Source organism: Zalophus californianus, chromosome 6, assembly GCF_009762305.2.
Source record: "Zalophus californianus isolate mZalCal1 chromosome 6, mZalCal1.pri.v2, whole genome shotgun sequence".
Lineage (NCBI taxonomy): Eukaryota > Metazoa > Chordata > Mammalia > Carnivora > Otariidae > Zalophus > Zalophus californianus.
In genome coordinates, this window is record NC_045600.1 from 80,811,761 (window position 1) to 80,825,132 (window position 13,372).

Consider the following 13,372-nt stretch of genomic DNA (forward strand, 5'->3'; position numbering starts at 1 on the left):
GACCTATAGGTCTGGATTCCTATCCTAGGTCTGTCATTTACATAGAGGAGTCACCTTGGGCAGGTTACTGAATCTTTTGGAGGTTCCATTTTCTGATTAAGAGTGTAGATCCATTTCTCTAATAACATTGCTTTTAAACAAGCTCAAAGAGATTGAATCTTTTACAACAGCAGCAATGACAATAATCTAGATTTGTCAGTTTGGCATCTGCTCTTTATTTAGAGCACTTTATGGCAAACTTTATTACGAAAGAGCAAAAAGTCAGAAGGGATTTGGGCAATTTTAAAACATTGTTACTCAGTGAAAAAAGTGTCCTTGATACGGTATATCTTGTTAGAGGGATGGTTGTATATAAAGTCAACTTGTTAATTATTACTAAGTTACCAGTGTTTGTTCCTCCCTCTCCTATTTTAGATCAACCTCCTCTTCTCTTGAAACTAAGATTTTATTTATTCATGAGAGACAGAGAGAGAGAGAGCAGAGGGAGAAGCAGGCTCCCCAGGGAGCCTGATGCGGAACTCGATCCCAGGACTCTGGGATCATGACCTGAGCCGAAGGCAGATGCTTAACCGTCTGAGCCACCCAGGCGCCCTATTCTATTCTCTTTAAATATGTTACTTAGTATCTTATTATCAGGTCATGATCTAATCTTAGGGGATTAAGAGTTCTACTTTAAGTGACATTGCCCATCTCTTTTCTAAGTTTATAATTTATAGTCTATTTGAAGGCAATCTTATCAGTTCCTGGAGCAGTGTCCCCACGTGGCCACCAACATAGCATGTTTGTTTGGTGGAGAGACCAATGAAAATTACGACCAAAAACTGTTTTTTGCATTTGGTAATTAGAACATTATTGGTGACTTTAAGAGAATGTTTACATTCTTCGAACATTGCCCCCACAGTAAAGATGTACTTTTTGTCTTTAATTTATGACATAAATTACTAAAACATGGTTTTGATTAGAGGATCAAGGGAAGTAGAACCCAACTGATTTGTAGGTCATTTTGGTTGAGGCAGTTACTGTTTTACCTTCTTTCCTGAAAGAGATGAGCAGGAAGCTAGTCTCCTAGCTTACTTCCTCAGCAGTGTCTGTCTGTATTTATGGGCATATAAAGTAGCTCCTTTCTACAGAAGGCTGGGGACTTAAACCAAACTCTTCCCTGGTTTATACTTCAAGTATTGTGAAGAATGGTTAAGAGGGCCTATCAAGACTTCATTTTCTCTATGATAATATAGTAACTAGTATCATCATTGAAAGTTAGTGAGCTTAAGTTTCGTAAGAAAGGAATAGTTCATTGAGAATCCTTGTATCTCTAGAGGGATACCTTGGATTATAGTCATATTCATCTCTGACATCTCATTAAATTCACATGTTACCATATATACTTAGTACTTTTAAAATAGTACATGTTTAGGAATATAGTTTTTTGTTGGATAATCCATGACCAAATGAATGGCAGTGGGAAGTCCAGAGTTGTTGTATAAATAGATATGAAGTTAATGAATATAGGGTATATAATTTATGTATATTGAAAATATGTTGGTAAAAATATTTTAGTATGGTGGGTGCTGCATTTGTTCCAGAATTTGAAACAAATTTGAACAAGAGAAAATTAACAAGCCCTTAAGTTTCAGCAATATTCCCCAGATTGTTTAAAAGTAATCTGCACTGTGAGGAATTTGTCATACATCACATTTATATTTTCAGTATTAATTTGTGCTACATGTCTGTTGCTTTCATGTCCTTAAATATTTGGCTTCTGTTTCTTTATTAGAACAGTAAGTTCAATATCATTTGAATCCTTTATGTAAGTTGTAACTTCTAAAATATTAGAAACTGAAGGACAATGTTTCTTCACACAGGTGCTGATGGGAAGGGTGCCTGACAGAGGAGGACGGCCGAATGAAATAGAACCACCACCCCCTGAAATGCCCCCTTGGCAAAAGAGACAAGAAGGCGGCGGAAGGGGTGGTTGGGGTGGTGGAGGTGGAGGTGGTGGGGGTGGTCGAGGAGGTGGTGGGGGTGGAAGAGGTGGCTGGGGAGGTGGGGGAGGTTGGGGAGGTGGGGGAGGAGGAGGAGGGTGGGGAGGAAGCGGGGGAGGGGGTGGTAGAGGAGGAGGTTTCCAAGGCAGAGGAGATTATGGGGGGAGGGGAGATTACGGTGGAAGAGGAGGGGGCTATGGTGGAAGAGGGGGCTATGGTGGAAGAGGTTATGGAGATCCGTATGGAGGGGGTGGGGGTGGATATAGAAGATATTAAAAACTACCAAAATTAGATAGCAGTGCTTACTTCTTGGCAGAGACATTAGGTGTAGTGTTCTAAATAACATACTTGAATGTCATCTTTGAAGTAAACACCATGTTAGATTCCCTGATGCCATTCTTGAATTGGGTTAATCTGTAAGAGCATTGTTTTATACTACCATCTGATCTGATCTCTTAGAGTGATGCTTTTTCCATATTCTGTGTACCCTTGAGCATGTCTTTTTAAAAAAGAATGAGCAAAAATTATTTTTAAAAATGTAAATATTTATTACCATCAGACTTAGAAAATGGAAAGTATTTTATTGTCATGATTGAATTTAGATTGTTACCTGTATTTTATTCAGGTTTGAAACACATAAATTACCCAACTTGTAACGGAAAGGAATATAGACTATTGCCTCATCTGTATTCCTGTGGCCGTGTTTTGTATTTGATAATTATACTTTATTAAATAGGGAAAGGGGCTGATCTGATAGTTGTGTTCAATAGGTAGTTGTCATGACTTGTTTGTTCTTTTATAGGCAGCGATTCCTCTGACCAGGTTTCTGTTAAAGTTCCATTAATTGAAGCTCAAGCCTACTTTTTGCTATATATATTTATTTCCCAGGTGGATTTGAAATCTGTGATTTTGTTTAACAAAGCAAAGTTAAAGACTGAGGTCAGAATTATTCTAAAGGTATGAGGACAAGCAATAATTTTACATGGTGATGTAAAAAATATTCATATAAACTGGTCTCTTCATTTGTATCATCACCTTAGGTGTTTGAATATTAAAAGGCAGGCTGAGCTGTATTGCTCAGGATTAGGGCAGTAATTGCCAGTTTCAGTCCATCAGAGGTAGGATCAGGGCATCCCTTGGAATTTCTGATTCATAGCTCGATTTGGGAAACAGAGTTAGGGAATGGTTACATGTGGTTTGGTGGTTGGAGCAGGTAAAAGTTTGGAGATCAAGAGTTGTGAATTTGAATCATGGCACTAGCCCAGGGGTGCTGTGGGCTGAAATGACCATAGCTCTCAAGGATTGATTTGTCCTCATTTGTCAAATGAGGAGTGTTACACTTGCACTCTTCTCAGATTGTTTCATAAAGATGTAAGTATAAGTGCCATTTATTGAGGGCTTGTTGTGAATGGTTTAAGAAGTGGGCCAAGTAATGCATTTTTCTCTTAGTACAGAGAGTTAGATAAGATAGTCACACACGTTTTTTTCATTCCCACTGTAAAATGTGTGTCCCAGTGTGGGCTCGTGCTCGACACCTGTGCGTAACAACTTTCTGTGATCTAGCAAACTCAACAGATAGAAAGCTGGTTACCAGTGGACGCATGGTATTTGATATTTGGCAGTTTCATTGTTGTTTTGTTTTGCTTTACAGTAAACCCTGTAGTGAAAACTAAAATAATGTTAAAACTTTAAAAGTAAATATTGTGTATACTGCAGTCTTTGCCATGTATTTTTCAAGCTAACTCTTCAAAGAAATTTGTTCAGGACAGGAAAACAAACTTTAGGTTATTTGTAAAATAGATTTTAAAAATGTGTTTATATTTAATGAAGATACTTAATTTCACTTGTGATAGTTGGGGAAAAAAAAAAGGCTTTCCGTAATTAAAACATTCTTTTCAATAGCTATGAATTCTGAAAAATAAATAATTTTTAAAAATATTTAATCAGACTACTGAAGTATAGTTGCTGATATAGTAGGGGTTTACAACTACTTTCAACTTTTATCACTCAAGGTTTGTGGTAAACAATGGTAGAAACATTAATTTATCCATTTCTGTAAGATTTCCTTGTACCTTCACCGGAGTGCTGTTGAGTTATCCACTATACTCACTGTAAACCTTATCCAGTTTTATCACTTGCTCCTGGGATCATATTGGAGCTGGAACCACTCCTATTTACACATTCCCATAAACTTCACTTCAATGACAAGCAGGGTGATCTAGACCCTAGTATCTTTTTCTTCCCTGAAAGGTAGGATTTTCATGATATTCTTTTTTAAGTAAAAATTTGTTTTGTAGAAGAGTGTGCTGAGCAATAGCTAGACTAGCAATAGGCAATTTGGGGCTTTGATGTCAACAGCCATAATGTGAAAATGTTTTATGAATTGAGTGCAGTACAAATGCAGAGTATGATGAATGGTATTTTACTGCTTCCTACAATCTAAACCTTTTTATGGGCCTCCTCTTCATTCTTTTTTGCCCGGTTCTCAGTTTCATTTTCCCCTATTACCTCATTTATCCCCCCCCCTTTTTTTTCTTTTACCTGCCTTAGTCTAGCCTTTGGTATCTTAATAGCACCTATGGACATGACTTTACTGAGAGATTCTGGGTTAAAGTAACTAATCTCTTATCTGGACCTTACAAAGAATATGTGTCCCCATCCATTTTACACATAGGTCTCAGCAGAAGGGTGAGATGTTTGAACCTATGGCCTTGTGTTGCAGATCAGGGGAACCTTGCTTCACTGAGGAGAAAAAACATTTTAAACCAAGAACACTTAGTTACCTGTATTTATGTCAAAAGAAGGTGTGATAACCCGGAAAACATTTGTGACCAGGAATGTTCTGAGCAATGAGATGATACCTTATAAGAAGCACAGGATAGATAAATTTGGGATGGAATCTGGGGATGAAAGAAAGGAGGCAGTTTAATCTCTCCTTCAGGGTCAGGTTGTCAATGTGACTTATTTTGTATGAAGTGTTACGAATTGCCAAAAGGATAGATGCACCCACATCCAAATGTACCAGAATGCATTCCATAGTGGAATTTGAGTGATTGGAATTTACCCCAACTCTTCATTGGTCTGGTTAAACAGAAGTTGGCTGGGGATTAAGAGGAAGTCATAGCTATCTCTTAATCACTCTGAGTAGTCATGAATACATATGAATTGCTCTGGGTGGTCTACATTGGACTGAACTATATCAATTTCATGCACAACTTCAAAGTTCTTTACTTGCTAGTTTTCTTAGAACTGTTGGATTAAAGACAAAAGCTACAGAGAAAGGACAACCTTAAATTTGTCTCCTTCACTCTTAAGTTATTTATAGACTTAATATTTGGGGACCGCTGTAAGTCCTTATGCAGTAAGATAGGAAAAGGTTGAATATTTCTGTACTGTTACTTCATGTTATAAAAAGATTGAGAAAAACTTACACTGAATAATTGCTTTGCTTTTCCTTCCAAGAAAACCCAGTTTGGTTAATAGAATAGGGGAGTGGTGTCAGCTGTGGATTATAGATTTTTCTTTTTTTTTTTAAGATTTTATTTATTGACAGAGAGAGACACAGTGAGAGAAAGAACACAAGCAGGGGGAGTGGGAGAGTGAGAAGCAGGCTTCCCGCGGAGCAGGGAGCCCGATGCGGGGCTCGATCCCAGGACCCCGGGATCATGACCTGAGCCGAAGGCAGACGCTTAACGACTGAGCCACCCAGGCGCCCCTCGATTACAGATTTTTTAAGAGAAGCTTCTACATACTCATGAACTAGAAGAAACACAAGACAGCTGTGTGGTAGGGGTCCTAATGTCTTTTATCATATAAATATTACACAAAGAAAACTTACATTAGGTATCAAAAAAAAAAACCCTTTACAATCTGTACACTTGTTTTTTCCTTGCAGTTCTTTTACATTATAGATCCTTAGAAATTCACAAACGGTCAGTAAAAAGGCAAGTCAGTTACCAAAGAAAATGAGAAGTGATGTTGCTGTTGACAAAACAAGATTTGTCCTTGTTTTGACAGGTAAATATGTGCTCAAACATATTTCAAGTCAGTATAAGACATAAAAGTTTGTATCCTAGGCTTGACAAACCAAAAATTTTTTCCAGATTATTTCTGTAGATTCTACTAATCCCATGTAGCTCAATGCAGATATTAATTTACATGCTATTCGTCTTTGGCCCTTGCTGGACTGTAAAAACTTGTGATAAAACTGCTTCCTGTCCATTTTAGTGATAAATTCTGGAATGCTTGAGACCCTCTAGCCATATTAATTTGACTGATGAAGGGAGCTCTGACCTTTAGAATTCTAGGATTACAGATTAGGTACACAGGAGTTAACCTGGGGTCTGTATTTTGGATGGAGGGTAAGGAGAGTGAAAAATTGTGTTACATGACTATGTTTATAAAGAAATTGAGCTGCACCACCTTTGGTCTGTATCAGAGGGAAAGAATAATAGTGAACATGAATTTTAGAGATTACCATAAATTCATGTTTGCTACTTACCTATTTGGACAAAGTGCTTCTTAAATACGAGGTGATGGACCTAAGCATCCTGCTCTGGGAATTTCTGAGTTTGGAATTAGGAAAGGGTAAATTGTGTGTAAAGTAATTCTTTAAAACACTAACTGAAAGCCACTCACTAGTTTTGTCACCAAAGCTCAGTACAAGGAGGTATGCAAATGGAAACCGGTCTTTCATCAGATAAACTTCTTAAATGATCTGAATCCTCCAAGGAAATTACACTGTATATACTTTGTATTCTGAATAAGATTTGGTGGTGTTGGTTTTAGGTTTCGAACTTTTAATTGTTGAGATTATGTTCTTGGCAGTTGGTCAACTTGCGTATGAATTTCAAGTATGCTTGGTACCAAGCTTTCCAAGCATGGAAGGTAAGTTCCCCTCCAAAAGAAAATGATTATATGAACTTTTTAGAGAAATCACATAGATTGGGAGTTTGTAAACAGTTGCCCAGACAACTAAATGAGCCCATTTATCATTAACCTTCATTAATAGAAAACTCATAGGACTCTTAATTGTGATTTTGCTAAACAATACATTTTACATTGTGAGCAATTTCTTTATCTTGTAACAAACTAACTTTATATTTGTGGATTTGTGTAAATGACAAAGTTGTTTAATTCATCTCCATATTTTATGAAGGAGGAAACAAAATTCCAAGTCACATGCATGCTTGATATTGTATATACATAATATATACACATATACACGTTCTCAGGTCTTATTGAAGCCTCTGATCCAATTAGCTTATTTCTAAATAATATTAATAGTGAAGACAGTATAGCACAAAATCAGTTCAAAATAGTTACTTCAAAAAAAAAAAAGATGGCACATGAAAAGTTAAACAGATTCTTTCAAAAGGCCATAAATTCCTAATTCTATCCAATGTAGATATATGAGGACAAATACCATGTTGGCAGGTTTTTTTTAGCTACCTGGCTGGTAGTATATTAGGTGGTATTAGCTATGTTTCCAGGTGTTTAGTTTGCCTACTTATGACTGTGAGACTAACACTGTGAGTTGACCTATAATTGGATAATGTCTTAGTCCCCTCCCCCACCCCCAAATTTGTGGCTCCATCTCTAGAAGTTTACTTCTAAATAGATACCCTCATGTATGAGCATGAGCCTAGTGAGGAAGGAGTGGGAGAAGGCTAATTGATTAGGTATCTGAGGTAGTGAAGTGGGAACCGCATTTGAAAAGAATGCTGGAATACAGAGGAAGTGAATCTATTTTTGGAATGTGAGTCTCTTCCCATGGTAAGCAAGCTTTGGATGGAACAAAATAAATCTTTCAGTTCACAGAAAACCCACAGAAAGGAAGCAAATTAATTTTCCAGGGATTTGAGTTCTGAGGAAGTAGTAGCTACACAGGCCACATAGGAGAAGCAACCTTGTTAGAAATCTGTAGTCCTATTTTTATCAAGCTGTTGGGATTAGTCCCAGGGGGAAAAAAAGTTTATGGTGTGAATGGCAAAAATTCTGCATTCTTCAGCTTTCCTACCCTTTGACTCAACTGACTGGAAGAGAAGACAGTTCCACTCATGAGGAGTCTTTCAAGTAAAAAAAAAAAAAAAAAAGTAACTTGCTTTTCTGTTTTAAAGTACCCTTTTAAAATAACTGGTCGATCTAAGGTTCCCCAGGTGTTTGTGTTACTCATTTTAGTTAAGAGATCTCTGATATACTCCTCTACACATTGTGCTCCTTCAGTTTCTGGGCTAAGAACAGTGACCGTGCTCCATTTGAGCTAAGACATGATTGCTTCTTGCAAGTTGGAGGGTTTCTATTTTCTTCTGTGCATATTTCAGTTGGATCTTTAGAGCGTCATTATCTGCTTTCAGGGTATTTATTTCCTAAAGGGAAAGGAGAATGAGGTATGTTAATAAAGCAGCAATGAATAGCAAATCAGTTACAATACTGGGAGTACTACACTTGATTGGCATTTTCTCTTCACTGTGGCTGAGAATTAAAAACTATTTTCAAGACGTTTATTTTGCTCTGAATAGAAAATAACAAGTTTAATGTCAAGTGAGCATGTGCAAACAGCAATTAGTTTTTGTTATCATATCAAAGATGGCTAGCAGGCGGAATAAACCATTCCCAGACAAGAGGTGGATATAAAACCTTTGGATGCTGTATAGTGGGAGACCTAAACTTGGCAGAAACGGAGTCTCTCGTCAGGTCTGAGGTATGAAAACAGTGACTCAGAATACTGTCATATGAAATACTATAGTTCATTTAGTCTTAAGTTTTTTCCCCCCAAATCACTGAAAACTAATGGACTCCTTGGATAAGGAATTTTTTCCTACCCCCTAAACTGGGATCTAGTTATCTAATTTTCTGCGGCAGTTGACTTCCAGGCTACTGCCTTTTTTAAATTGAATTATATCTGACCTATGACATTGTATAAATTTAAGATGTACAACATGTTATTTTGATATGTTGTAATACTGCCATTGTAAAGACAATCAGGACCTTTCATTGTTATAATATCCTTTTTAGTAACGAATAATTTAAGTTCTGGACTCAGCAGGTTTGAGGATTATAGTACGGTATTGTTTATTGTTCACTGTACCATGCATTTTACCTTTCAGGCTTATTTACCACTCGTTGTAAGTTGGTACCCTTAAACAACATCTGTACCTCCCATCCTCCCTCTGGTAACCACCATTCTATTTTATTTTATTATTTTTATTTATTTGAGAGTGAGTGAGCAAGAGAGAACACAAGCTGGGGGGAAAGGCCAGAGAGGGAGAAGCAGCCTCCCCGCTGAGCAGGGAGTCTGATACGGGACTCGATCCCAGGACCCTGGGATCATGACTTAAGCCGAAGGCAGACGCTTAACCAACTGAGCCATGCAGGCACCCTGTAACCACCATTTTAATGTTTTTGCAAGTTTGGCTTTTTAAAATTCCATATATAAGTGATGTCATACAGTATCTGTCTTGCCTCACTTAGCATAATGTGTCTGAGGTCCATCCATGTTGTTGCAAATTCCCTTCTCATGGCTGAATGATACTCCACTGTGTGTGTTTATATACACATTATCGTCCATTCATTGACGAGGTATGGACACTCGGGTTGTTTCCATATCTTGGCTATTGCAAATAATGCTGCAGTGAACATGGGGGTGTATCTGTCTTTTTGAGTTAGTATTTTTGTGTTCTTCAGATAAATACCCAGAAGTGGAATTGCTGGATAATATGATAGTTCTGCTTTTAGTATTTGAGGAACTTCCACGCTGTGTCCTATAGTGGCTGCACCACTTTACATTTTCTCCAACAGGGCACAAGGGTTCCCTTTTCAGCACATCCTAGCAAGCACTTGCTATCTTGTTTTCTTGATGCTAACCATTCTAACAGGTGTGAGTTGATAGCTCATCGTGTTTTGATTTGCATTTCCTTGATGATTAGAGATATCGAGCATCTTTTTATGTACCTGTTGGCCATTTGTATGTATTCTTTAGAAAAATGTTTTAGTTCTTCTGCCCATTTTTAAATCAGATTTTGTTGTTGAGTTGTATGAAATCTTTATATAATTTGGATATCAACCCTTTATCCAGTTTATGGTTTGCAAAAATTTTCTCCCATTCTGTATATTGCTTTTTCATTGTGTTCTTTCACTGTGCCAAAGCTTTTAAGTTTGGGGGCGCCTGGGTGGCTCAGTAGGTTGAGCGGCTGCCTTTGGCTCAGGTCATGGTCCTGGAGTCCCGGGATCGAGTCCCGCATCGGGCTCCCTGCTCAGCGGGGAGTCTGCTTCTCCCTCTGACCCTCTTCCCTCTCGTGCTCTCTCTCATTCTCTCTCTCTCTCTCAAATAAATAAATAAAATCTTTAAAAAAAAAAGCTTTTAAGTTTGATGTAGTCTCTATTTGTTGAAGAGACTGTCCTTTCCTCCTTGGGTGCTCTTGGTGCCCTTATCAAATATTAGCTCACAGTATAAGCAAGTTGTAATTCTGGGCTCTCTCTATTCTTCCATTGGTCTATGTGTTAGTTTTTGTGCCAGTACCATACTGGTTTTATTACTGTAGCTTTGAGTATAGTTTGAAATCAGGAAGTATGATATCTCCAGCTTTGTTCTTTTGTGGTTCCATACAGATTTTAGAGTTTTTTTTTTTTTTTCTATTTCTGTAAAGAATGCTATTGGTCTTTTAATAGAGATTGCATTAAATTTGTAGATGGCTTTGGGTAGTATGGACATTTTAACAGTTCTTCTGGTCATGAACATGGGATATCTTTCCATTTGTTTCTGTCTTCGATATCTTTCAGCAAAATCTTGTTTTCATTGTACAGATCTTTCACTTCCTTGGTTAAATATATTCTAAAGTATTTCATTGCTTTTGGTGCTATTATGAATAGGATAGTTTTATGTCTTTTTCAGATGTTTCATCCTTCGTGTGTAAAAATGCAGCTGATTTCTGTATGTTGATTTTGTAGCCTGCAACTATACCTAAATTTTTGATTAGTTCAAACAGTATTTTGGTTCTTCTGGCGATTTTATACATACAGACTCATGTCATCTGCAAATAGTGACAGTTCTACTTCTTTCCTGATTTGGAAGCTATTTATTTCTTTGTCTTGCTTAATCACTCTAGCTAAGACTTTTAGTAATGTGTTGAATAAGAGTGATGAGAGTAAGCCTCCTTGTGTCTTGTTTCTGATCTTGAGAAAAAAGCTTTAACTTTTTTTCTACTGAGTATATTAGCTATGGGTTTGTCGTTTTGGGCCCCTATTATGTGGGGGTCTTTCTGTACCCAATCTACTGCGGTTTTGTGTCTTTTGTTTTTTTTAATTTGAAAGGGTGTTGTATTTTGTCAAATGCCTTTTCTGCCTCTGTTGAGATGATCATGTGGTTTTTCTTTCATTTTACTCATGTGATGTATTACATTTATTGATTTGTATATGTTGATCTATGCTTGCATCCAAGGGATAAATCACATTTGGTCATGGTGTATAATCCTCTTATATGTTCTTGAATTTTGAGTTTGATAATATTTTGTTGAGAATGTTTGCATTTGTATTCATCAGCAGTATTGGGCTATAGTTTTCTTATGGTGTCCTAATCTGGCTCTACTATCAGGGTAACGCTCTTCTTATAAAATAAGTTTGGAAGTATTCCCTCAATTTTTTGGAAGAGTTTGAGAAGGACTGGTGTTAATTCTTCTTTGAATGTTTGGTAGGTTTCACCAGTGAAGCCCAGTGTTGGGTGCATATATATTACAACTGTTATATCTTGTTGATGTATCAAACCTTTTATCATTATATAATGACCTTTTGTCTCTTGTTAACATTTTTGGCTTGAAGTCTGTTTTGTTTGACATAAGTATGGCTATGCCCCATTTTCTCTGGGCTTCTATTTGCATGGAGTATCCTCTTCCATCCCTTTACTTCGAGCCATTATGTGTCTTTAGAGCTGAAATGAGTTTCCTGTAAGCAGCATAGAATTGGGTCTTATTTTTTATCCATCCAGCCACTCTGTGCCTTTTGACTGGTGAAACCAATCCATTTATTTTTTAGAGTGATTATTGTTATGTAAGGACTTACTACTGCCATCGTATTTGCCTTCTGGTTGTTTTCTATCTCCATTTTCTTTTTCCCCTCTACTTCTGTTTACTCTTGTAAAGTGTGATTTTTCTACGGTGATTTGAGCCTTTTTAAAAAATGTTTTACTTAAATTTAATTTACTTCAATTCAATTTAATTAACATATATTGTATTAGTTTCAGAGGTAGAATTTAGTGATTCATCAATTGCATACAACACCCAGTGCTCAGTACATCAAGTGCCCTCCTTAAGGCCCATCACTCACTCACCCCATCCCTCCTCCCCTCCAGCAACTGTCAGTTTGTTCCCTATAGTTAAGAGTCTCTAATGGTTTGCCTCCCTATTTTCCTCTTACTTTATTTTCCTTCCCTTTCCCTATGTTCATTTGTTTGGTTTCTTAAATTCCACATATGAGTGAAATCGTATGGTATTTGTCTCTGACTTTGCTTAGCATGATACCTTCTAGTTCCATCCACATCGTTGCAAATGGCAAGATTTCATTCTTTTTGCTTTGTGATTACCATGTGGCTTACATGTAAAACATCTCATAATTAAAATAGTCCTTTTTAGCTTGAAATTTTATAGGTGACCAAAATAAAGTGCTATCCACTCTTCCTTCCCTTTTAAAATTTTTGACATTACAATTTATCTTTTTATGCTGTGAATTCATTGAGAAATTATAGTAGCTATAGTTATCTTTAATGCTCCTTTCCTTAGGCCTTTCTCCTACAATTAAGAGGTTGAACACACCATTCTAATATAGTTACAGTTTTCTGATTCTGCTTATTTCTCATCATTGCTGGAGTATGGTGTACTTTCATTTGCTTTTATGTCACCAAATCATTTCAGCTTGAAGAACTACTTTCAGCATTTCTTTCAAGGCTGGTCTAGCGGTGGTGAGCACTTGCAGTTTTCGTCTGAGAAAGCCTTTATTTCACGTTCATATCTGAAAGGTGACTACTGGATGAAGTGTTCTTCCTGGCAGTTTTAATACTTGGTCATTTCACTCTCTCATGGCCTATAGAGTTTTTGCTGAGAAACCTGCTTATAGCTAATGGGGTTCCTTCATAGGTTTCTCTTTTTTCCCAGTTTATTTCTCCCTCTCCCTCTGCCCCCTGCCCACCATTCATGCTCTTTCTCACTCTCTCAAAATCTTTTAAAAGAATAATAATAATTGGGTGGTCCATTACCTTCTTGGACTTGTATTCTCCAATTTCTTCTCCATGTTTGGGAAGTTCTCAGCTATTATTTCTCTAAATATGCTTTCTGTTCCTTTTTCCTTCTATATTTTTCCCATCGTAACTGATAGCTCTTATAGGGTTTCTAAACTTTTTT

General features: G+C 37.1%; 2 protein-coding genes across 3 annotated transcripts in view; one reads left to right on the top strand and one right to left on the bottom strand.

The window, feature by feature from the left end:
• FAM98B (family with sequence similarity 98 member B) overlaps positions 1-3,920 on the top strand; it is a 35,443-nt gene extending 31,523 nt beyond the window's left edge. Inside the window, exon 8 of the mRNA XM_027572260.2 lies at positions 1,863-3,920. Within this exon, the coding sequence (XP_027428061.2) occupies positions 1,863-2,258 (396 nt within the window). The 3' untranslated portion in view covers positions 2,259-3,920. The remainder of the gene's footprint in view (positions 1-1,862) is intronic.
• A 1,849-nt stretch (positions 3,921-5,769) lies between these two features.
• Positions 5,770-13,372, bottom strand: part of RASGRP1 (RAS guanyl releasing protein 1) — a 79,100-nt gene continuing 71,497 nt past the window's right edge. For both annotated transcript variants that reach the window (XM_027571700.2, XM_027571699.2), the window contains one exon: positions 5,770-8,350. In XM_027571700.2, coding sequence (XP_027427501.1) covers positions 8,216-8,350 — 135 coding nt within the window. In that variant the 3' untranslated portion in view covers positions 5,770-8,215. The remainder of the gene's footprint in view (positions 8,351-13,372) is intronic.